At 40.2% G+C, this 26472-nt stretch overlaps 1 protein-coding gene and 1 non-coding gene across 2 annotated transcripts; one reads left to right on the top strand and one right to left on the bottom strand.

Annotated features, from left to right (window-relative positions):
- Nucleotides 1-2387: 2387 nt before the first annotated feature.
- On the bottom strand, nt 2388-2460 carry trnar-acg. Its single transcript has one exon. It is a non-coding gene; the product is annotated as a tRNA-Arg (tRNA).
- Nucleotides 2461-3696: 1236 nt separating this feature from the next.
- Nucleotides 3697-23593, top strand: ccdc3b (coiled-coil domain containing 3b). The gene is made up of 3 exons (XM_034691123.1): nt 3697-4500; nt 14607-14781; nt 23148-23593. The coding sequence occupies exons 1-3, from the start codon at nt 4136-4138 to the stop codon at nt 23439-23441; spliced, it is 834 nt and encodes a 277-aa protein (XP_034547014.1). The 5' UTR covers nt 3697-4135; the 3' UTR covers nt 23442-23593.
- Nucleotides 23594-26472: the final 2879 nt, after the last annotated feature.

The following is a 26472-nucleotide window of genomic DNA, read 5'->3' as shown; positions in this document are numbered from 1 at the left end:
CAGACCATCAGCAACAAGACTAAGTGCTTCAATGTAGTCATTTTAATGCTTCTAACCACTGCGTCAGAAGAGACAATTAACAGTGCTCTGTAAACAGAGCCTTTTCAAACATTTTCCACAGCTTAGTTTACCAGTGAGTAATACATTTGAGGTTAAAAGACAAATGGGATACATTTGATTTGATGTCAGAAAACATAATCTAGAAATGTAGAGGCCATTAAGTAAATAAGACATACCTCTTTGTCAACAGAGGGCACATGAATTCAATAAAATCAAAGGTTCTCACAGGGGCTTTGAAGTTGGGTTTTTTTTTCTTGGAGAACCGAACATAAGCTTAGATAAAATTTTAGTTTTGTTTAGTTTAGTTTTGGGTACATGTCTGCAACAATGATAATAAAAGAGAGTGCAAATGACAAAGCACTTACATATCCTACATCAGCTTCTGTAAGTTCTCCAGCCTCGCTGACCTCTGTGCTGCAACCTCCAGGAAAACACTCTAATGCACGTTTCTCTCTTATTGTTTGAAGGAAGCTCATTGCTGTGGATTTTCTCAGCAGCACTATCACAAGAACAGGGACACACAGATGCATTGAATTCTGAAAAAATAGCTGAAGTTGAAATGTAAGTCATGCTGTGTTTCACAGAAACAAAACAAAACTTTTCTTACCTCCCTCACAGATGTAGGGAACCAGGAGCATCACAGTCAAAAATGTTGCAGCCATGTTCTTGTTCAGACGCTCACACATGAATGTTGTTCCCCCCTTCACAGCTTATCACATTTTGTGTTCGTCACTTGAGAAGGCCCCACGCCTACCAGCTTCCTGGCAGTACTCCCACCTGGAATAGGATGGATCTGTAATGAGCACTGAGAATAATAGTGATTACTGTCAACCCTGTGTTCTGAAGGTCTGGGGAAGCTAAGGAGGGTAAAGAGGGTATCTGTGATTTTGCACAGTCTCATAAGTAGTTTTTGGTTTGCAAAAAAAAAAAAGGCATTTTGAATATCAACTCAAAATGTAGAAACTTTGTATTTTCTATCACTATCATCATGATATTACTGTATGGTATGATTTTGAAAGTATGTCATTAACATAGCATGATTCACTGACAGGGCACCTAAATAATGGGGGAGACCGGTAGCCACAACTGCAGCATTAAAGCAGAGAGATAGAGAGATTCCAGTGTTGAAGTAATGGAGCTTGAAAAAAATAAACAACAATAATCTTCATCAGAAAAAGTCTGTGTTCATATTAGTGAGAAGGGGCAGGCATTATTAAAAGTAAGACAACAGGACTTGAAAAAGTTTGCAGCAATGAAGCCTCATAAACAAAAGACCACCTTCTTATTATTTGAGATGAATGCTTGATAATGATGCCCCCTAGTGGCGAGGTTTTTTTTATGTATGCCTACATGTGGTCATCTTTAGTCAGTCACCCACATAACAGTATTTGATGATTTCACTTGTGGATACAGATATACAGAGAAAAAGTCTCAGATTAATCTTTGTGAACACTTTGTAGCAATAACCAAAGAAGAGTAAGTATTACGGTAGAACTGAATGAGTGAAATCCTGTTAATCAGTGTGACTTGGCATATTCACAAATAACTATTGTATCCATCTGAATCGCACTGTTCTTCATACTGTGCATGTTTTTTTTTTAAATAACCTGGTGCAATTTTATCCATGCAATAACATACATATCTATTTATCAGATAGAAGTGTACATAGTGGGTATACATCTGTAATAGTTGCCATATTTAATTTAATTTAATTTAATTCTATTTAATTTGATTTGTATTTTATTCTATCATTGCTATTAATATTGTTATTATATTTTTTAACTGTGTTAGTACATTGTTGTTTTCCCCTGTCCTGTGTTGTAAGCTGCTGTAACAAAAGAATTTCCCCCATTGGGGGACTAATAAAGTATATCTTAAATCGTGCATTGCCATTTAGTATTGTTTTCTTCAAAAGACAAATATCAAGTCAGCCCTTGGATATAAAACTATAACTCTTTCACTCCTTTTTTTTTTAGAAATTACACTCTGGTAATTTATTCGTGGATCTCCGAACGTGTAGAACAAAATAACAAAATATGTCAAACTCATTGAATTTCATTAGAAATCTATCATTACCACATTGGACTGCTTAAGAGTGAACTATTACAAATTAAAAACTTTCTAAGAAAAGTCAAAATGTTAATTGAAGGTGCAAGAGACCGCCGCAAAAGAGTGGCATTCAGCATTTAATTTGCTGTGCAGCTTTGACAATCCTGTACAGCTAAATAGTGTCAGATTTCAGATTGACTGGATCTCAAACCAACAATCAAGCTCGACAAACAAGTACCTTACAAACTTGATACACCTGCAGAAAAGGTTGAAAAAGTCGAGCCAGCCAGGAGTCGAACCTAGAATCTTCTGATCCGTAGTCAGACGCGTTATCCATTGCGCCACTGGCCCTACGGAGAAGTAAAACTTTCACCCCGCGATTTTGTCTGTCAGGCAACTTTTCTCCCAATGGTGGATACCTGTTTAGTTAAACATAGTGAGTTATTTATCTCTGCTTAAGGCCTTTTACGTTTTCAAAGTGTTTTAGAAGATAACACGTTAATGATATTCGATAAGAGATGATTGAAATTCGAGCTACACAGGAGACAAACCTAGAAATTGTACACACCTGAACGTGATTGGCTTTCCCTCTACCAAGATTAACCTCGACCCACAGCCTCGACCCTAGGTGGTGTAAGGTACTATTCCCTCGGTAAGGACTCTCAGGTGTCTCTCATTTGAGGTTCATATTTCAAACTCAAACTTTCTCCAGACTTCAAATTTCTGTTTCCCATTTGGGTTATCAGGCCATGATACATTTATACACTTAAAAGAATACTTCTTTTTTTTTTATGACCGCAGTTTTCTTTATTAATTTTCATATTTTTACAACAACATGACAGAAACATAGGCAGTATAAAATGGACAGAACACATTATCCACACAGGACAATCAACAATGACGACAAGGAAATCAATCTGACAAAGAAAGAAATAGAATTACAAATAGACAAGTGACTATGCATATAATTAAAAATAATAACAATAATAGAATAATTCAATAAAAATAATAACAACACATAACTTCTACTGCCTTTTGACATTGCATATAAACATAACTTATGACTCTAGACAGGACCTCTAAATTAAGATCGGAATTTGCACAATAAATTCTATATCTAAGGCTAAATATCATTTAATATGTTTTACTACTACCTATATGATATCTGAACATAAGTATTATAACATGCAAAAAAAAAAAAAAATGAAATGTCTCATGGTTTCCTTTCTAAAAATATGGACGTCTTGGACATGCAATCAGCTTCATCTAAATACAATTTCTAAAACTGGAACCACCAGTCAGATCTTACAAACACTTTTTATTGGGTTAAAAAAATGTGTCAAGGTTCCCAACCCTATAATTATCATGATGGAAAGGGAAACACCCATTACATACATTTCATACTTTTGTATTTCTTAGCCCAGAACATGGTTAGAATCATAGGTGTTTGTAGACCATTTGAGGGTGCCGTGGGTTATAGAGCCTACAAAGAATAAAATGCAAATTGACAGATGGCATTACAGCCCTTGTGTTCTTTCGTAATGTCACTAGAGGACGCTACTGGTCTTTTCTGAAATGTCTAAACACAAGTCTTACTTTTGGCTGACTTGGCTCCTGCAATAAATGCAGCCTTATCCCTCAAATTTTGGAGCTGGAAGATTTGTTGCAACTAAGAAGAAAGTTTTACTTGGTAAACTCCACACACGAGTCTGGATGCACTTTCCACTTGGTCCCACTGATCACTTTTCAAAAGTGAGAGATGCAACATTTTTGCAGAAGATGCTGATGTGCATGGGGTGAGCCACTGATAACAGGTATTAGTCTGGAAGAGAGAGGAAGGGTCACACAGAGCAGAGACTTTGCCTACTGTACTGGATTACTCTTGTGTGCTTTCACTGTTAAAATTAGGGTCTGTGTGCTTTGGTTTAAATGTTCAACTTGTGAGCGCCCTGCCTTCTCAGCGCGCTCTCACCAGCCAGAGTCGGTGCGCCCCACTGACCCACAGTCGTCTCCTCTCAGTCGGATCATGTGGATTATTGTGGCGTTGTTTCTGGCAGCGGCCGGTCCTGATGGGAGCTGGGGATGTCAACTGCCCCACGACTGGAGACCTCAGACAGAAGCATGCCGAGCCGAGCTGGCGGAGATTATAGTCTTTGCCAAGGTGTTGGCACTGCACGAGGAGTCTTACAGCATGTACAGGTTTAATGACCTGCCGAGAGAGCACGAGTCCAACATGTTCTTCTCCGCTGAGATTGAGCTGCTGTGTGACCAGGCATGGGGCAGCATGCTGGAGGTGCCCGCTGGCTCCAGGTTTAATGTCACCGGACTGGGATACTTCCACTGCTTCTCGTACTCTGTCACCAAAAACAACAACTACTACTTCTTTCTAAGGTGAGAATGAGGGCACTGCCTTTTGATAAACTCTGAAACTGGCCTATTATCAGTTAAAGGTTGAACTACATCAATTTAGGGGTCATGGGGAAAAACACAATCTTTCATTTTGGCTGTATTTATTAAACCCTTTACTAGGCTACATATCCTCTATTATGAGAACACTACTTTTCATCTTAAAATGTCTCCAGTTTGTTTTGTCATGGACTATGATGTTTAGGTTTCTTGTATAAGTCGTAAATATGACATTATATTCAGTAATACATGACCTGCATTGTGTAAAAGAAACTCTCTGCTCTCTCGTAGAAGTTTGCACTTGAAAATTGATCTTCCCTGTCCCAATAAAACTTGAGAAATTGTCTTGCATTGTCACAAGATCCTTGAGAATAAGGCACCAGCACTGTCAAGTTTCTTTCCCCCATACTCAGTGTCCATACATTAAGTACAAAGCAGACCACTCAAACAGAGAAAAGCAAGACAAAAGAATCAAACATGCAAACAAACAGAAATTAAACTTTTTTAAATTGTTTTTACCAAGTCCATAAACCTCATATCATACTCCCCACTTTCCATAGTTCATCCTCAGATGCCTCAACTGGGACCAATAACATGAAGCACTGTCAAGTTTTGTGAAAACAAATGCAGCAAGCACAGATCAAAACATAGGATTGCCTATTTTTGTATTACTTATTCAGTGATCATATGAATGTGTTATAACTGACAAGGAAAGTACAATTCATACCATCATTCAGTCCCTGGGAAACAGTGGTAAAAGAAAAACAGTGCTTGCATTCAATACCTTAATGTCTTTGGCAAAGCTCAAGTGATTTGTCTTCACTGTCTATTTCTTTGGACACTCTCCTTACAACCTAACAACAACCAAATGCTTTAATAAGAATAAGAGTAAGAAATCAGGTATCTGTTTCCATCACATGGTATAAATAAGTCTGTGGTATTGTATACATGCCAGTGTACACACCTGCCCACTGAACTACTCACCCTCCTATCTTGTATTCATTGTGCATGGGCAAAATCATTCCCACAAGCTGAAGCCGGTGAGCCAGCACAACACACTATTCACAGTACTCTCTGTTCTGCAATGTGCCTTAAAATGTGGTGTAAAAGAAACACTTTTAATTTTTTTTTTTTTTTTAAATTACACAAAATTATAATACAGCAACACAACTCTGACTGGACAAGGTCTAAACAAACAAACAAACATACAAACAAATAAACGTGATAACCTACAACAGGACAAGACATGGGAGCAAGGGGTGGAGTGTAAATATTGTTTAGTGTATAGATAAAGAGATAGAAAATTGAAGAAAAAATAAATAAATTAAATGTATACATTCATGTTCGTTCAAAAATTGATGGGGTTTAAAACTCAAGTATCAATACGAGCCATCAAGGCCTTTTATCTATCAGTACTTTTAATGACTCTTTGAAAAGTGAGCTGTGCCCTTACATATCCGTGCCACTTAAATGCAGAGATAAGTGTTTTATTGTGTCACAATAATTTACCCAGAAGATACAATTAAACAAGCTAGCGACTGCTTCGCCTGTGTAAAGCATGCAGTATAGTGAGGCGGAGCACTGTAGCAGCACCACTTTAAACTGTGTTTCTCCTTCATTAGGTAAAACTCATGCATTCAGAGAAATACTACTGAACAAACCATGTGGAGTGCTGGTTTGATTGAAACACACACAAAAATTCAAAACAACACGTGACCACCAAAGGTGAATGGAGGATGACTTAGTTGTATGCAATGGTAGTCACACAGTGAGACAGTGTAAACCTTTTCTCCCTGGGAGATACCCTGAAACAAACTGCAGTGCTACTTATATTCCAGATATTATGATGATTGAGACAGCTCTAGTGTCTCAGGTAGGATTCTCCATATCCATCTTATCTATTAGGGCCCGAGCACTGCCATGCAGTGGCGGCGAAGGCCCTATTGAAACCCTAAGGATTCTTATTATTATTTTTCCGCCTAGGAGATCGCAGTTTTGGAACCTTGAACTTGAATGAAAGCGCGCAAATTTATGCACACTCATCAGGCCTGGTGAAAATTGCAAGTTAATATGAGTCTTGCAAAAAAATTCTCAGTAGCGCCCCCTAGAGGTAAACCCCCCCCCCCCTACCCATAGAGTTATTTTGAGCTACATGCATGAAAAGTAATACGCACATTCATGGCATCAGGACGCACAAAAAAGTCTCTTGCACCCATATCCCAAACTCAACAGGAAGAACGCCACCTAGCTTTGAACATGAAAAATGGGGCCGAAAGGCGTCCAAACTCCTCCTAGGGCTTTTCTCCGATTCAGTCCAAACTAGGCACATTCTATAGTAGATACATTGACAATGAAAAATCATTAAAGGCATTCCGTTCAGACTAAAAATGTGGGCGTGGCAGGCTTTCAGGCGCTGCATCAAATGCACATACAGCTTTGAATGTGAAGAATGACGGCCAAATAAGGGTGCATACTTTTGAGAGCTCCTCCTAGGGTTTTTCTCCGATTCAGTCCAAACAAGGCACATTCTATAGCAGACATATTGACGATTACAAATTATTAAAGGCATTCCGTTCAGACTAAAATTGTGGGCGTGGCACACTGTCAAGTTTGGAGGTTTTCTTGGCAATCTGCCAAAAACTTGGAACATTTGCACCACCCAAGGGACACAGGCGGTCTACATTCTCAGATCTTGCTTTTACATCATGTGGTGGCAAATATCAGGCGGTGGTTTACATGTGGCGGTGGCTCACGTAGGCGGCGGCTGCAGGTGTGCAAGGGCCCGATCATTGCCGCTTGTGGCTTTAATTTGTATTTATTTTTCATTTAAAATGACCATGCATATTAATTAACACTTCTGTAAATATACCAGAATTAGCCAAAAGGCTAGTTTACATCTGTAGTCCCTTGCCAGATGTTAAAAACACCATAGCACCATATTATTAAAATGACTGAAAGCTACATAAGGACATGATATGACCGTCTTTGAGAAATTGGCCATGGACATAAAATACATGGAGCAAGACATTGAGGAAGCAGCAATAAGGAAATGTTAAAGAAGACACAAGCAGACAAAACAGGACAATATTTAACAGTGCTGTACACATTTGCGTCAGACAGTGACTATCAATCATTGAACTAGCGGCATACTATTCAAATGAAGCAACGCATCTTGCACTTGTAGTTTTATTTTCAAAGTTGCGTACCCAAGCTTTACTTTACTACACAAACAATGTGTCAGTCAACAGTGTATTCTGTACACTTTTAATCCCTGTGAGCAGTCCATTGCTTCATCCTATCCATTCAAACTGGAAATTCAATGTAGATCACTTCAAATGTAAAAAGGACTTAGTTTAATTATTTTTGGATTAAACTATGGGGTACGGGAGAACTTGAGTCAGTCTCCAAGTCTCACAATGAGACACTTGAATGACATCATTGTGGGCTCCACTGTTTGTCTCTCAGAGCTTGTGGTCCCCATGGCATAGTGTACACTTTGTGAGTGGTTCAATATTTAAACTGGGGGAGAGGGGGTGCATGAAGAAAGTGAAAGTAAACAAGTAGTGTGGTGAGCCAGAGAGTCAAAAATGTTGAAGCAAATCCCCAGATGTACATGTAACATGGTTCAGCTTTAAAAGTGGATTTTTACATATTATTACATTGAAAGACTGCAGCCATTTTCACCCCTTTTATTTAATTGCCTTGTCAATTGAAAGGCAACAGAGAAAAGAGGGGGAGTACCAGTTGAATGGATTGCTGGACATCATCACAATATATATTGAGTGGGTTTTGTGATCCATCAGCCCAGTGTATGCCTGTGATTTGCCCTGACCTCCTGTTTGTTCCTTGCCTGTTTCTCCAAAGAGCCAGAAAATCTTCAGACTTGTGCAGAGATCTGTCATTAAAATAAGTGAAGTCTCTCAGAGGATTTAATTGCTCATGGGCCAATAAGGGGACATTTGTAGTCAAAAGCAGAGGATTGGCACCAATCCTCACATATTCTCTTTTAGTCAGTATCTGTCAACGGGGAATCCGATTGATTCCAGGTTAATAATACATTTAAAGACCTGCCAAACCTTCCACTCAGATTTCAAAATCGTATGTGGCAGCTTAACGCCTAAATGTCTGTGTTGGACAGAAACAACAGTGTTACTCAGGAAACGTCTATTGCATTCCAGCCAGTGTAATTACAGAGCCAGACGTTTCGCAACAGCTTGAAGGTAAACCGAGAAAAAAAAAGAAATCACCCAGGAGAGTTACCTGCACGCCAACAGTTGATAGGACCACCTTTTGTCCTTCTGAAACACAGCAGTTTGCTGTCTGAGAAAGTGAACCTTTGCAGACAGGCCTCACTGATATATCCCACATATTCTTTCTTTCTCTGAAACTGATGAAGAGTTAGATATTCAGAGGGGGGCATTGAAAAACATTCCTGGAGTTTAATGTTTGGCTGTTTCACACCAGGGTCTGCAGCAGGGCCAACTACAATACCATTCTTTAAAGCATATGTTACACTTCATATACACACAATCACTCACATGTGTGATCTATATAGCTGATGAAGAGTTTTAAGGTGATGCCATTAGTTCTTCTAAATCACACCTTCAGGGATGACCTTGCTGTCCCCTGTGTGGTGTTGAAAACATCTGGTCTTTATACCTGAAATCAGCCAGGCGACCACCATGGGAAACTTCCTGGAGCTTTAGTCACATCAGAGCGCTCTATAAATGCAGACCTGATGACAATTAAGACACTGATTACTCCAGTAAAGCAAAGCGGTAATCTTTTTCAGTGTTTACCAGGAACATACTGGTGTGGGGGACCCTCCTCCCCCTGAAAATGCAAACCCACATTTTCCTTAGCAGAGGACTTCAGCCCACAAAGGATGTGGACCATTATGGCAAACCAAACAGAGTTCAGATGGGTATTAAATTACAAAAGAAAAAAGGCTGTACTTGCAGTTTTCTTATGAATGCAGTTATTTTCAGATAAAGTAAATTATTTCATTATATTGGGACAACAAAGTTTAGAGAGCTCCACAATTTTTTGTGTGGCTCTTTTGATTACGTGTACATTTTCAAGTTCTCATTTTTTTTCCTAGTTTGAGATAACTGTTATGACTGTAAAATCAATAAAAATAAGCTACATAACTGGAAAACTATTGAAGCACAGTCTGTTGTATAAATCAATCACGGATACTCCTTGATTGGCCATTTTTAGCTTTAGTAATTTGATACACTTTTCCAGAAGCCATCCTTGCGTTCTTCCATGGCACTCCTTATCTCAGCACCATCAAGAAAGCCTGATTGCATGTAATAATGTAATAATTGCAAGTTTTGCTGTTCATTAGATCTAAATGATAAATGCGTTTTATAATACCTCCTTGTTGCTATCTAATCATGAAGCCAGCTAGCAGTTTGAAATCTACAGCCAGAGTAAACCTGAGAAAACACTAACCAATCACCGTTTTTTGGCTCCCCAAATTTTAAACCAATCAAATCCCGCCCAGCCGTTCTGCCCGCCTCCTGCGTGTACATTTCACCAGCGTGCACTCCTCCGAGTCCCCGTCTCCTGCCTCTACTTCCCCTGACTCTATTGACTGCCCCTCTTGCTCGTCCTCGGGCCTGTCCCCTCTGACCTGATGAGGTGCTTTGCTCAGGACTGTAGTCCGGATCAGAGTCTAAAAAGCTCTCACCAACAAGCAGAATAATTAATGACGTTACTACAGAAAATATATATTTGTTGTAGCGTCCGCCTGGACGCTGTAGTGATGACGAGCCGATTCGTGAACACGTTTAGTTTTAATAACCGGTCACTGTCGGCCGTGATCACGCCAACCAACAAAACAACAATCAATGTTTGAATGAATGAAGAACTTCTCCTCTTGTCTCTCCTCTCTCCCGCTCACACACTCTACACCTCTCCTGATGCCTTCACTGACTGTCAACACTGTAGGAATTAAGAACATCTACACTGAACAGGTTTAACAAACAGTAGAGCTGTTACAGTATTATATATGTGTTATAACTTTTCTCCTGATATCGTGTCACCGGTACAACTGGATAATCGTTTTGGAGGAGCTCCGAGGGAGGAGGGGAGGGGTTAGACGGAGTCATGAGGAAAGCTACATTCAAATTCATGCCGGTTTTCTGAGACTACCAACCCTAGCTTTAAAGTGGCCATGTAAATGTAAGTAAGTACATTTTATTTAGTAGAGCACCTTTCATAGAATAAAATCACAAAGTGCTTCACAGAAAAATATTCAAAACATTAAAAGAAGCAGACAATAGCATAATTAAAACATTAGTCTGTACAAGGTGACTCGAAGGCCTGTTTAAATAAATGTCTTTAAGAGTTTTTTAAAGGTCAAGTCAAGTCAACTTTATTTATATAGCACATTTAAAAACACCCAGTGTTGGCCAAAGTGCTTTACAAGGTAAAAAGAAAAAATTACATGAAGACAACAATAAACAACAACATAACAGGATATTAATGTCCTCTTCACGAGGAGAAGGCCAAAGAGAAGAGATGGGTCTTCAACAAAGATTTAAAACATTCAACAGTGGGGGGCCGATCTTATTTGGAGTGGCAAGCCATTCCAGAGCTTGGGGGCCGCTGCTGCAAAGGCTCGGTCTCCCCGGGTTTTAAGGCGACTTAAAGGCACATCCAGGAGCAGCTGGTTTGTTGACCTCAGTGCTCGGGTTGGGTTGTGAGCATGGAGAAGATCAGCCAAGTAGGATGGTGCCAATCCATTTAGGGCCTTGTACGTTAAAAGTGCAACTTTAAAATCAATCCTGTGACGGACTGGGAGCCAGTGGAGAGCACGCAGCACAGGTGTGATGTGCTCCCCTTTTTCCTGCCAGTCAGGAGGCGAGCTGCTGCATTTTGTACAAGCTGCAGGCGCTGAATAGACGCTATGTCTAAGCCCACATACAAAGAATTACAATAATCAAGCCTAGCTGTAATAAAGGCATGTACAACTCTCTCTAGATCCTTAGGAGGGAGATATGCCTTCACCTTCGCTATGAGTCTCAGCTGGAAGAAGCTGGACTGAACCACAGAAGAGATTTGTTTCCCAAATTTGAAGGCACTGTCAAAATGAACTCCAAGACTCTTTACAGAGGAGTGAACATTTGCTGCGAGAGGGCCGAGAGTGCTCCCATCGAACTGTTGGGGCTGTCCAAATACAATGACCTCAGTCTTTTCCTCATTAAGGTGCAGAAAATTTAGGCTCAGCCATAACTTTGAATCTTTCAAACAGTTGAACAAGGACTGCAGGGATCCATTCCTCTTTAAGCTGAACGGCATATAAATTTGCAAATCATCAGCATAACAATGAAATGAGATGCCATGTTTCTGGAAAATAGATCCCAGGGGCAGCATATATAATAATGAGAACAGGATAGGGCCCAAAACAGACCCCTGAGGAACACCACAAGTAAGAGGGGCTGTCTCAGAGGAAAAATCTCCCAAATGGACAGAGAAACTTCTGTCTGTCAGGTAGGATTGAAACCAACTGAGTGCTAAACCCTTAATTCCACAACTATCAAGGCGTGACAGGAGAATTGTGTGGTCGACAGTGTCAAACGCAGCAGATAGGTCCAAAAGTACCAAAATGACAGTCACCCGAGTCAACAGTTAAAATCACATCATTAAAACCTCTTAAAAGTGCAGTTTCTGTGCTGTGACATGCTTTAAAACCAGACTGAAACTTTTCATAAATGTCATGATCTGCTAAAAAAGTCTGCAGCTGGGCAAAAACCACTTTCTCCAGGACTTTAGATAAAAAGGGGAGTTTAGAAAAAGAGTTTAAAGGTGACATATCATGCAAAATTGACTTTTTAATGGTTCTCTACCTGAAATATGTTTCCCTGGCATGTCTACAAACCCCCCGAGAATGAAAAAAATCCATTCTGCCCCTGTTTTGATTTCTACACCTTTCTGTAAATGTGTGTGAAACGAGCCGTTTCAGACTTCCGTGTTTTTGTTACGTAACAACAATATCCGGTCTGTCACGGAGTCAGAGCTCGGAGCTTGTTCAGCCCATAGACTGTATAAAATACAACTCAACTTCTCCGTTTTTCATTCCCTGCACACATGTGTGCTAACAAGGAGCTCAGGAGGGAGGCATGCTAGTTGTATGCTGTCTTAATAAACACAAAGGTCGGTTTTACTCCCCACGTCTGCAGATTTGAAGATCTAGTGGATGATTTTTATTTATCATGGATAAGTGCTAGCGCTAGTTAGCATAGCCACATAGCTACATGTTCGTAGCTGTGTACCAAGACACACGTCTACATACTGATAAATAAAACAACAAGAAACACTAAATCTGTGACCAATCCTTCAGAAAGGTCCTGCTACAGGCGCCTCTCCATCAGGATCAGATTCTGGATCAGATTCAGAGGGTTGAAGTAACGTGATCTCTGAGCAGCCGTGTATATTCAGCCAACATGTAAACATTAGATCAACGTGCTGGACAGCCGAGGCACATCCACTTCCTGAGGGGGCGTGGTCAGAGAGAAAACGAAATGGTCTGAGGAGGACTGAAGAAGAGGGCTTTTCAGGCATGCCAAAATCTGATTTCAAAGTGTTTTTTTGAGCATAAACTTTAAAGACATGTTTTGGGGACCTCTTAGACCAATATATATTGATGAAAAAAGCGTGATATGTCACCTTTAAAACGGTGACAACAGAGACAGCTGAATGAACATTTACAGGAAAAGCGTTCCACAATGTTGGTGCCACCACTTCAAATGCACGGTCATGTTTTGTCCTTAGACGAGCTCGAGGGACAACCAGCAGGCCCTGGTTTAGAAGACCTGAGTGACCTACTGGTGAGGTAGGGGGTGGAGCAGGTCGGCGATATATTCAGGAGCCTGACCACGCAGAGCTCTATATACAAAAACAAGAACCTTAAAATGGATCCTAAATTTAACTGGAATGTGGGGTGGTGTCAATCTATTCAGCACTTCAGCAAAGAAAGACAATCAAGTTTACAAAAAGACTAAATGTCAACTTCCATGAAAATTAAAAGACAGTGAAAGAAATGAGAAATGGTCCATCAAATTGTCTCCCCATGTCCAGCTCTGTGGCTAGCTCTGTTCTGGCTAGCTTGAGACTCCCCTCCTCAAACCTAAAACAGATCAGTGTAGAGTTTCAAAGCAGTGCTGTTGTGACCGCCCTGGAACACCAAGTCTCAGGCACACATGTGCAGCCCCAAACTGACGAGTTCCCATCGCAGTCCCCAGTGGACCTTTATTTTATGTTAAAAAATTCCCCGCCATCACTGTCTCAGACCAAAATAGTCTATCTAATGACTCACTGGAATCAACTCCCAGTACAGAGCAAACTTGAGTCCACCACAGGACAAATATCAAACAAGTATCTCCTGTTATAAATGGGACAGATTGAATGTTCTCTTTGTGTTAGATGTAAAAGTTCAGCCTGTATCTCACTACTTGAAAATGTTCTTTCCATCAAAAGAAAACTAACTTCTAAACCTTGAAGAAGGCAAGCTCTTTTTAGTTTTGTTTATGTCATCGTAGAGTCCATTTCCTCTGAATCAACAATCTCTGACCTGCTGGTCACTGTGCTTATACGTGACCTTTGACCTCTTCTGTTGAAGCAAAACATCAGCTTTCTCAACATGCACACATACCCACCCAGACACACACAGACGCACACACACATAGTCATTGTTAGGGACAACTAAACTTTTGATGTCCCTTGAGGGGTATGAGATGGAATCCAGATGTATGGAAACACGCTGCTTCAAGACTTCCTCCCTCACACACTTCAAATCGTTTGGAGAAGATATGAAACATGCACAGTAAATCCCTTTGGCTTGTAATTTACTGGCTTGACTCATCCACATAATGCTGGAGTTTGCATAAAAATAGGGTAGGGATTTGTAAACAGTTTGGCACAGACTTTTTTTTTAAGGGTCTAACTTTGGAGGCTAAAAAGGTGATGCTTTTTTAAGATTAAGTGTCACATATCCTTTCATTGTGTGCATTTGCATCTTCTCTAATTGTGCATGCTAGACTTTACACCTCTGTACAATATACATTTTATTTTTCTTCATGCAGGATGGATGAGAACTACAACATAGTTCCTCATGGAGTGAACTTCCAGGACCCCATCTTCCCTGACACTGCGGAGATCCACCGCATGTTTTCCAGCCTTTTCCAGTTTTCCAACTGTACGCCTGGTACTCAGGTCCACAGCTACTCTCCAGAGTGGGAGGCCCAAGAGGACAGCAGGGTATGTAACCCCAGCGACAGCACCATAAACCGGCTCTTCAAAACATTGAGTCTCTTTAGAACTTGCTTTCTCACGCATTTTGATCCAGTCAAAGCATATTCTTGGTGGCCACACAAACGGTTTGCAAAATAGAGTGAAGTGAGCCTCAATAAACCCAAAGTATTGTGGTGCACAATTACTGCATCCTGTTGTTTTCAAAGGAATACTGTAAAGCAGCTGGCAAGTGAAATACATACTTAATGCACGTGAAAACCAAACACACATTTGCTGTGGTTTTGGATACACACAATGAACTCTATGTTTAAGAGTAAAAATCTACTTTATAAACATTTTTCCAGCGCCTTGGCAAATATTATGGTGATAAAAGAGTATTTTTGCTCAAATAAAGAGGAGAACTCTTATGTTGAAGTACGAGACGTAAAGTGGACACATGTCTTTGATAGAGCACAGCACACTCAATGAAGCTCATAACACAAGAAACAGTAACACATGTAGAACAAAACAGCCACAAGATGTGATGGATGCTGAAGAAAGAGGAAGTGTTGCATTCACTTTTTAGTGTCTGGAGAACTAACTGTCTTCCTGATCATATATCAAATGCAACAATGTCTTGTCCACCTGGGAGACACTGATAAGAAGTTACAGGAATATAGCAAATCACTAAAATAAAACTTTGTTGATCGTCATAGAAGTGAAAATATCTTTTCCAAATAGCTCCTGGATTATATTAAAAAACTCAGACTCAGACATACGATAAGATAAGATAAGATACTCCTTTATTCATCCCACAACAGGGAAATTCATTGAGTTACAGCAGCAAACAAAAAGGTGTACGTACAAGAATTTCAACAAGAATATATATATAAAATAAATGTGCATCAGAGACGACAGCTTGGCCATAATTCTCCTGTCAGCCACTACCTCCACAGGGTCCAGGACTGAGCTGGCCTTCTTCCCCAGTTAGTTCAGTCTTGCTCTCCTGTATCCTGTCCGCCCACAGCAGGTGAAATCCCTCCAATGTGGCGTTCGTGTCCGGTGTTAGCTCTGTTAGCATGATGCTACTCTGCCAGTATTCCCTCTGGTGCTGGGTTAGCTCGTCCACCTTATCGTAGATAGATCTTACATTCTCCATAACGGTGGGTGGAAGGACAGATCGATGTCGTCTTTTCTTAGCTTGCACCTCAGTACCAAGCGAGCCGGATGCTCCCCTGGAGGTGAAGCTTTCAGCAGTGTGTCTGCCCCCTGGTGGCTGGCTGCAGTATAGGTAAAAAAAAAAGCAGTCAAACTTTAAAAAATAAATACACGCCGTACGAATGTTTCTCCCATCCGTATGCTGTGCTGATATGTAGTTAGTATTTGACTGTTTTGTGTCCAAGGCCTCTTTTTCCTGAAAAGTTTCTTTTTCGTTAGTTATTAGATTTTAAAAAACAGGGTTTTACTTCCTGGTTTCCTTTGATTCAAAGCCGCCGTAGAGGGAAACTTCAAAAGGACACACAGCGTCTTGTGACTTTTTTTTTTAGATGGTGCATGTTTAAAAACAAAAAACTACATTTCCAACATTTTCATCCATGCATGCTTTTTATAAAAACAACAGGTCCTTCTTCAATGTTTTTTATCTGGATATAGAGTCAGATTCATATTCATTTTTATACATGTTAAAAATAATCCCATCAAAATGTGAAAAATAGAAAAAACTGTAAGAAAAATTTAAAAGATCAATGTTGCTTTAACACATACTGCTTCACTTTTCGTCAGCTGAGGAGGAGAAGAGAGGAGGAAGACCGTACTTTGGAGAATCAAAGCCATAGGTTAGTGCAACGGCTGCTCTACCTCAGCCCACTGACACATCCAGCTAACAAGGCCAGACAGCAGTGGATGAAAAAGTGCGAAGCAAGGAATAATAAATAAATAGTCTCAGCTCGAGTCCAACTCTTGCATCGGGCGGCCATCCTGGAATATGTGCGTCATCACGACAGGACAAAGGAACGAGCATGCTCAGAACGACCGGAGTTAATTTAAAGCAGAATGAACGTAAACATGATCGAGGGAATTATTCAATTCAGATTTAAAATCAGAATAAACCAGACACTTACTTCAGATTTAAGTTTAATTCAGAATGATCATTTTCATTCAGAATTAGGTGTTTAAATGGTCATTTTTAATCTTTTTAAAGAGGATTTAATTTTTATCCTGAATCAAAGAGGAATTCAAAGTCTCATGTAAACGTAGCCAGTGTTTGACTCTTCAATCCATCTTCTTAGCTCAATATATCCAATAATTGAAAGGCCCCAGAATGGATCCATGTTGCACACCCTGCATATACCCAGCAGAGTTTATCAACTCTGATGTTGTCTAAACTCTGACGCAACAAGGATCAAACAAAAACAACCAATCTGTTTTTACCTTGAACAGCAGGTGGGTACCTGCAGATTTTTTGGCTTTACAGGAACACTTTCTTTAGACAAAGGTTACATGAAGCTGAAAACTTGTGAGTAGGACGCAGCTGTGCTTTTGTAGCGACCTTTAAATCTGGAAAGTTCTTGGACCTCCTTGAAGTTAACTGTGATGGAACCATAAAACTGTGGGAAAAACCTCCTTGTTAAAATAATGTTTTTATTGCTGATAATGTTTGGTGCTAATTCTGAAGCTGAATTCAAGCCCCTTGCTTTATTGTGTTTGACACTGAATTTTAATACGTTATCTGTCCTGATGTGAGTTTAGGTCAGTTGTCAAAACAATGGTTCTGCATGCCAGTAAGAACAAAGTCTGTTTTTATTTTGCTTGGAGGAAATCTAATCACGAGAATGATGTAAGAAACAAAGCTGATACCTAAATGTCACTCTGTAATTATAATCACAGGCGCTCACCCAAATGTTTTCTGTTAGTGGAAATATAAACCACGTTTTTCATTCTCTTTACCCACAGCAGATTCTTGCTTTTATGAGCAGTCAGCAAATGATCGGAAACAGGCAGACAGAGACTGACCTTAATCAGAGGGATTACGTTAAAGGTTTAGATTCATTAAAGGAGTAAAAGCAGAGGAGGCTGGAAACCATCTTTATACTGACACATGGACTCTGGGATGAGATACAGGAAACCTACACTGTAAGGAAGAACCAGGTGTTAGTGTTTTCAAAAGGTTTTGGTTAAAGGTGACATATCATGCAAAATTGACTTTTTAATGGTTCTCTACCTGAAATATGTGTCCCTGGCATGTCTACAAACCCCCCGAGAATTAAAAAAATCCATTCTGCCGCTGTTCTGATTTCTCCACCTTTCTGTAAATGTGTGTAAAACCAGCCGTTTCAGACTTCCGTGTTTTTGTTACGTAACAACAATATCCGGTCTGTCACGGAGTCAGAGCTCAGAGCTTGTTCAGCCCATAGACTGTATAAAATAATACTGAATCCCCCCTCCGTTTTTCATTACCTGCACAAATGTGTGCTAACAAGGAGCTTAGGAGGGAGGCATGCTAGTTGTAGGCTGTCTTAATAAACACAAAGGTCGGTTTTACTCCCCACGTCTGCAGATTTGAAGATCTAGTGGATGATTTTTATTTGTCATGGATAAGTGCTAGCGCTAATTAGCATATCCACATAGCTACATGTTCATAGCTGTAGCTGTAGATGTGTACCAAGACACACGTCAACATGCTGACAAATAAAACAAAAAGAAACACAGAATCTGTGACCAATCCTTCAGAAAGGTCCTGCTGCCTTTCTGATAGAGGTCGGTTTTACTCCCCACGTCTGCAGATTTGAAGATCTAGTGGATGATTTTTATTTATCATGGATAAGTGCTAGCGCTAGTTAGCATAGCCACATAGCTACATGTTCGTAGCTGTGTACCAAGACACACGTCGACATACTGACAAATAAAACAACAAGAAACACTAAATCTGTGACCAATCCTTCAGAAAGGTCCTGCTGCCTTTCTGGTAGAGGTCGGTTTTACTCCCCACGTCTGCAGATTTGAAGATCTAGTGGATGATTTTTATTTATCATGGATAAGTGCTAGCGCTAGTTAGCATAGCCACATAGCTACATGTTCGTAGCTGTGTACCAAGACACACGTCGACATACTGACAAATAAAACAACAAGAAACACTAAATCTGTGACCAATCCTTCAGAAAGGTCCTGCTGCAGGCGCCTCTACGTCAGGATCAGATTCTGGATCAGATTCAGAGGGTTGAAGTAACGCGGGTCTGTGAGCAGCCGTGTATATTCAGCCAACATGTAAACATTAGATCAACGTGCTGGAGAGCCGAGGCACATCCACTTCCTGAGGGGGCGTGGTCAGAGAGAAAACAGACTGTTCTGAGGAGGACTGAAGAAGAGGGCTTTTCAGGCATGCCAAAATCTGATTTCAAAGTGTTAAACTTTAAAGACATGTTTTGGGGACCTCTTAGACCAATATATATTGATGAAAAAAGCGTGATATGTCACCTTTAAAAATACGATTTCATCAGTTAGAAAGTGACAGCAAGGACAGAAGTAGAGCTCAGACTTATCTGTCAGGTCGGCTCCTACAAATATTTAGGTGTCCACCTGGATATTAAGTTCAGCTGGGAGGCCCACATTGATAACCTGTGTTCCCACATACAGCAAAGATTGTACTTTTTACGTTGGCTCAGGGTGTTTGGTGTGAATCAGCAGGCTGTGTTTTTGTTCTATCAGGCTGTACTGGAGAGTATTATTAGGTATGGGATGACAGCATGGTACGGTAACCTCTCTGTTCAGCTCAAAACCAAACTCTCTCGCCTGGTGCAGACTGCCATGAAGGTCATAGGGAAGACTGGCAAACCCTTCCCTTCAGGCCATTTATGAGCAGTGTGTTCTTGGGCAGGCTCAGAGAGTACTTGAAGACCTGTTGCACATCATTTACTCTGGGTGGATCATGATACATGTTTGCATAAATTAGCTTTATGCAATAAAAAGACCATTATATCACTATGATGTACTTTCCAAAGTCATTGTGAGGATGCACAGCAGGTGTCACAGACAGTGTTAATGTGATATGTATGAAAAAAATTCAAAAGATATTTTTTAGGGCAGCTAAAGGTGATGTTTTGATTGTATGTCAGTAGTCCTGACAGGGTTAAACATGCTTTTTTGATCTATTTCAATCATGAAAGTGAATTATCAAAGTTAGTTTTCTCATTCTAGGCCTCTATATACAGCCAGTAAATAATATTTTAATTCCTCTGAATCAACCCCCGGTAAGCTCAGCTGCTTTGCTGTGACGACTCTGATGTTACCGTTGATATAAAGGAGATTCTGGGTTGGAATACATATTCGTCCCCCTGGCAGTGTTATCATTTCCCAGAAGAGAAAGTGCCAGTTCTCCTGGGGGAAGGGTCAGCAGCTCCTCTGGCTGCTAAATATGCGTCTGCCTGTCACAGCCTGAGGGACACACCATCCCATAATATCTGATTTTAGGTGAAGGTTTTATTAGCATACCGCATCAAGTGAGGACATTGAGATATGCTGTATGGGTAATTGTTCATTAATGCGTATAAAATATGTAATATATAGAATATGTAATTAATATAATATGCAATGTATGTGTATGGATTTTATGTGCTTTGGCAATAATATGTCTTTGTTCATGCCAATAAAGCAAAATTTAATTGAAAAATTGAATTAAATGACTTTTGAAGTCAGTCCAATAAGTTAAATGCTGAACAGCAATTATTCTTTATTATTCTTTGCCACATAGAAAACATTGTAAGTGTGATTTAAACAGATGGTAACAGTGACTTATCCTTTGAGGTATTAGAATAGATTTGTGAAAGTCTGTAGCTTAGAAATATGATTCTTTGATTTACTACTGTGTCAATTCAGAAGCCCTTAGGCTTAACTTTCGTTCTTAAGTCTATAATGGGACATAGCTTTAATGCTCACTGCAGCATGTCTATGGTTTAAAGATGGATTTGCCTTTCCTGATTAAAGGGTTACAACCCGAGGCAAAACTGCAGCCTCATATCCCATCTCTGCTGCTGTAAAACACAAACCCATACTTAATCTGTCCTGATGATTGGTGAAATTTATAACTTTACTCTTTTATATAACTCTATCCCAGACATGTAATGTTGGAAGTTGTTATTATAACCAGCTCACTCACATTGCATAGGTAAGCATGTATTTATATTCTTCTGGTTAGAAGCTCCTGACCATAAGTGAGGTTTGAAATGTTGAGTCTAACTTTTGGCTCTTCTCCTTCTTCCACACAATCTGTTACTGCTGATGCAAAGCTGAGGTACTTGGACTACGCACAAGTGGCAGAAACTCATTCCCTTTCTAATGAGCCATCCACTGTTTTCCAGCAAAGAACCATAGCCTCAGACTTGGAGGTGCTGACTCTCCTCCTGAGGTTATGGTCTGGTGAGGCGGACAAAACCACATCATCTGCATAAAGGAGCATTTCTGAGCACATCAAATGCTATTCAGGCATCTGCCTCCTAATTGCTTTGTCTGGGCTGCACAGTGGTGCAGTGGGTAGGGCTGTTGCCTCACGGCTAGAAGGTTCCTGGTTCGAATCCCTGGCCAGGCAGGTGTGGAGTTTGCATGTTCTCCCTTTGCATGCGTGGGTGTTCTCCGGGTACTCCGGCTTCCTCCCACAGTCCCAAAACATGCTCACCAGGTACTAATTGATCACTCTAAATTGCCCGTAGGTGAGTGTGTGCTTGAATGGTTGTCTGTCTCTCTGTGTTAGCCCTGTGATAGGTTGACGACCTGTCCAGGGTGTACCCTGCCTTCCTCCCGAAGCCAGCTGGGATAGGCTCCAGCCCCCCGTGACCCCTAACGGGATAAGCGGTCAAGAGATAATGGATGGAGGTTTTACTTATATGTTCCACTAATAGAATTACCAAGATAGACCCACAACATGCTGGAGAGATAATATAGCAGTTTATTCCACTGGGCCTCAGGGACACCTCTGGTTGGACGGACAGGGTATTCTTCCCGTTGAATACCAATGTCACATTTATAAAAGCACAAAATCTCATCATATATATAACATGGATTTGACTCAGAGGAGGCAGATTTGTATTTTGTCTGTGTCTGAGAATCAGCTCCAGACTCCTCTGAGTGCAGTTACCAAAGTCTTTGTCAAAACTCCAGCTTATACCTGTCATATGTTTGAGTGGAAGTCATATCTGAATGCACAAAACAGATTGTGCCATTTGAAACCCTCTGCTTTGCATAACTTGGTCATTCTTCTCATGAACTGTATCCTCAGTATTATAGCGTTTCATTCCCCTCTAAAATCTCTTATGGGACATAAGTTAGAGCACATGGGGAAAAATCCACAGCTTATATTTCACAGAGTAATTTACTAACCAGTGTCACAGGCCTGCAGCCAGCAGCACATTTTTAACATTTCCTCGAAACCCTCAGCGGTTGTTATCTGATGGCAGGGTATATCCATCAGTGTTTCACACTGGCCCATGTGGAAGAGTTAGGATCTGTGAAGGAAATCAACACTCAGGAAGACAGGCATGCAGTCAGAGGCAGCTGGAGCTCTTTACCCAAGGAAGGTCTGGGGCCTTTGGATTGTCTGTCCTGAGTTCACAGACATGTTGAGTTTCATGTCACAGTCGTATCTCACTGAAAGCATGTTGTGTAACCACTTTCTGTACCTCAGATTTATCTTGGTCCTTACCTGCAGCCACAGCATGTTGTCTTTGGCTTATATTAATTGGCTGGTACAGAAAGTGATTGGCATACAGTGCATCGTAACTCTTACAGTTTTTGGATAAATTTCCACAAACTGTTCCACAGTAAGAAAGGCATAATCTCAAAAATTCTTTATGATTGATTTCTTTCCATTTCCCTTTCCCTTTTCTTTCTTTTTTGTGACTCACATGGCCAAAAACCCTCTTCTTTAACTCATATGCAAACAGTGGAATATACTTAAAGATTTATGAGCTGTTGGCATTGCTTGTCAGCCCAAAGAGCATGCCAGAAGTTTTCTCTCATTTGACTTATCTGAAGGAAATCCAGTACCAAAAACAGCAGATCCGTCTGGTGCTGCGTCATATCTCCAACAACATATTTAATCTGACACCAGTATTCAGAATGAGCCGTTTTGGACCAAATTCCAAAATGATTTCATTCAAAAAGGAGTGTCTCTGCTGGAAAACCGTCTGAGAATCAAATGAAAACTTTTTGTTAAGAGGGAATTTAAGGTAACCAGAAAGAAATTGATCAATAACTTGACATCTCAGTATTTAAATGAGTCACAGACAGCTACATTTTCACAATATGTATTTAAACTTATTCACCTTGTACTGTACTTATTATTTCAAATGTATTTGTGGCGAAAATTGAAATCAACCAACATACTTTTCCTTCTGTTTTTACAGCTGTTGTGCTCTTCAGTGCAGAAGGCTCTCTTTGAAGAGGAGGAGAGGGTCAGGACGCTCTCCCAGCAGGTGCGTTCCTTGGAGAAAGCCAATGACCACCTGAAGGAAAAGGTGAGGACCATGAAACGTCTGCTACGCCAGGCCCAACGAGAAACAACCAAGGAGCAGAGTTCCATTGGCCTCAAACAGCTCTACGACTCAAAAACGCCACAAACTCACCATGATCAGGACACTACTCAGGACCAGAAGAAGCCGCCGCTTAAAAAAATCCTCTCTAGGAATCTAAAAAACTAGACCTTTAATCTTAGCTTGTATGTAAACCAATGTTTTGGTCCATGTGAGGTATTGGCATCATAGAAAAATGACAGGATTGGAAATTAAATGGGGAAAGAGACAGAGAGCAGCACCAATAATTCAGATTCAGTATCATCTTTGTCAAAGCATGTTTTCCCACAAGTATTTTAGCCCCGTTCTTCACAAAGCTCTCTTAGAGAAATAGACCTAACAACTAAGAACAAAAAAAAACTTTAAAGGTGACGTATTATGCTCTATTTTATCAAAATATATTGGTCTAAGAGGTCCCCAAAACATGTCTTTAATGTTTATTGCTCAAAAAAACCCACTTTGAAATCAGATTTTGGTCTGCCTGTAAACCAATCTTTTTCAGCCCTGCTCAGAACAGGCTGTTTTCTGTGTCTGTGCCTTTAAATGAGAAGGAGCTCTCTGACCACGCCCCCTCAGGAAGTGGATGTGGCCATCGGCTGTCCAGCATGTTGATCTAATGTTTACATGTTGGCTGCTCACAGACCTGCGTTACTTCAACCCTCTGAATCTGATCCAGAATCTGATCCTGATGGAGAGGCGCCTGCAGCAGGACCTTTGGTCACAGATTTAGTGTTTCTTGTTGTTTTATTTGTCAGCATGTCGACGTGTGTCTTGGTACACAGCTACAAAACATGTAGCTATGTAGCTATGCTAACTAGCGCTAGCACTTTTCCATGAATAATAAAAATCATCCACTAGATCTTCAAATCTGCAGACGTGGGGAGTAAAACCGACCTTTGTGTTTATTAAGACAGCCTACAACTAGCATGCCTCCCTCCTAAGCTCCTTGTCAGCACACCACAGAAAGGTGGAGAAATCAAAACAGGGGCAGAATGGATTTTTTTCATTTTCAGGGGGGTTTGTAGACATGCCAGGGACACATATTTCAGGTAGAGAACCATTAAAAAGTCGATTTTGCATGATATGTCACCTTTAACATAAACAACACGTAGACTCATATTTAACAGGAAGAAATCCCTTCACAATCATTTATTGTGAGGACATAATGCCTGCATGTGTCTCTGCAGAGCATGTGTCAGTACACCCTTCTCACGACAGCAGAATGAGCAGGTACACAAGGGGGTAGAGTGAGGGCAGATTGAACACTAATTGATCGCAGATGGTTCCTCTCTTTGAAGGTGAAAAAATTAAAGTTATCCAGATCTTTTCAAGTTCCCTTCAGGCATTCCTGAGATATTATGTCAGACGAGTTGGGCAGCTACAAAAGCGTTTTTCTAGGGATACGATGGTGTTAAAGTAAGGGTGACCTTTGACCTTCTGGGGAAATGTACACTAATTTCATTTGTGAATAATACTATGAGCGTGTCAACTTTTGAGTTATGGTCCTAATTTTTTTTTTACAAGGCTACAGTGGCTTTGAACTTTGACCTTCTGGGGAAATATAGACTAATTTCATTTGTGAATAATACTATGAGTGTGTCAACTCTTGAGTTATGGTCCCAAAAAAGAAATTACAAGGCTAAGGTGGCTTTGACCTTTGACCTGTAAACACAAAATGATCAGTTCATCATTGGCCCTTTATACAGGTACTCACACTAACAGTTGTTTTGCCTCTGTTGACGTGTCTGTGAACTTTATGTTGACTGCAAGGTGTAACAGTCCCTTCAAATAAATGTAAACAAGGCTGTTTGATCCCAAATATAAGGAAGATTCCTCAAGGTGATAATGGGATTTTGGGATCAAAAGAAATAGATGACAAGAAGTGCCCACTGATGACCCTGAAAATGATGCTTTCAGCTATGTCTGTTGGAAGAACAGAGGCATTCAAACTTCACCAGAGCAACTTTTTTTTTTGGGTCCAGCAAAACACTATTATGTGCTGATACAAATGACCTGTGCCATTGAGGCAGTCAACTAGAAAGAGACCATTCAAATTCCTATATCTCAAAAACCTGTGTGTGTGTGTGTGTGTGTGTGTGTGTGTGTGTGTGTGTGTGTGTGTGTGTGTGTGTGTGTGTGTGTGTGTAGGGAAGGGCTTTCTTGACCTATTTGGCGATCCCAGATGAACTTAAGTGAGAGATTAACTGCCTCCAAGTCTGAAGGATTTAAAAGTTTCACAGGAGTAAGAGATCCTCATCTAAATCTCTTTAACTCTTAATTCCTCCCCTTCATTAAATGTGATCATTCTCTCTGAATAACTGTTACTGCTACCCGTCTCTGCCCCCATCTTTTAATTTTGCTGTTTATTAGTTGAATTCAGTGGAGACACAAACATCCTCCAAACAGCCAGCTTTGAACAGATCTCACAGCTGCTGACTGAACTGTTAAAAAAAAACATGTGGACAATGTTATGGCACTAAAAATGGAATAGCTTGTGTTTTGTCTGTGCTGGGCACACCGTGCATTGTATAAATATTCTAAACATGTGTTATTTCAGACCACTTTGCTAAGAGTCCACAGTAGGACAAGGACATAGCTGAGGCTTATTATTAATTATGTGCAGCTAATAATTTGAATGAGAGTTATAACAGTGAGTAAGAGTGGAGAAATTGAAATTTTGAGTGTGTAGTTAAAGAGGAGCGGTCATACCACAGTGAGAGTTTCAATACAGTATTTTACATCACGTTATATTTGTCTACCTTTATCTGCTTTTCAATAAATTGTTAAACTATTTGAAACATGAGCTGTTCCAATATCCATTGTTTCTGCTTAATGCAAATCTGTTTGTAAAAACTGTTCTGAATGAAAGCAAAAAATGTTGTATTTAACTAAGGGTGCTGAGCACCCAGGATTGGCTTTGTGTCAGAAATGAGAAATCAAAGTTCACTTTTGTCAAACTTTTGGTTTTTGCTGTACTCCTTATTTAGCTTTCTCCAACTATAATCACTTGGGTGCTTCTCCAGTTGCATAAATCCATTGTGTAACAGTTTATGTAGTTATTTTTTAAATAAAAATAATAAAAAAAGAACTTTTACAAAACTTCTTGTGTGATTGTGTTCAGCTGATTTTGTCACAACAACATGCATTATGAACTGCAGGG

Source organism: Notolabrus celidotus, chromosome 1, assembly GCF_009762535.1.
Source record: "Notolabrus celidotus isolate fNotCel1 chromosome 1, fNotCel1.pri, whole genome shotgun sequence".
In the NCBI taxonomy this organism is placed as follows: Eukaryota; Metazoa; Chordata; class Actinopteri; order Labriformes; family Labridae; genus Notolabrus; species Notolabrus celidotus.
The sequence above is the reverse complement of the archived record's forward strand: the minus strand, read 5'-3'. Positions and strand labels throughout refer to the sequence as shown.

What these genes read in the sequence shown, in the direction of transcription:
- ccdc3b (XM_034691123.1), top strand. Translation starts at nt 4,136, where the DNA reads ATGTGGATTATTGTGGCGTTGTTTCTGGCAGCGGCCGGTCCTGATGGG. An exon ending in AACTACTACTTCTTTCTAAG is followed by an intron (nt 4,501 to 14,606) that starts GTGAGAATGAGG and finishes TTCTTCATGCAG; the next exon opens with GATGGATGAGAACTACAACA. An exon ending in AGGCCCAAGAGGACAGCAGG is followed by an intron (nt 14,782 to 23,147) that starts GTATGTAACCCC and finishes CTGTTTTTACAG; the next exon opens with CTGTTGTGCTCTTCAGTGCA.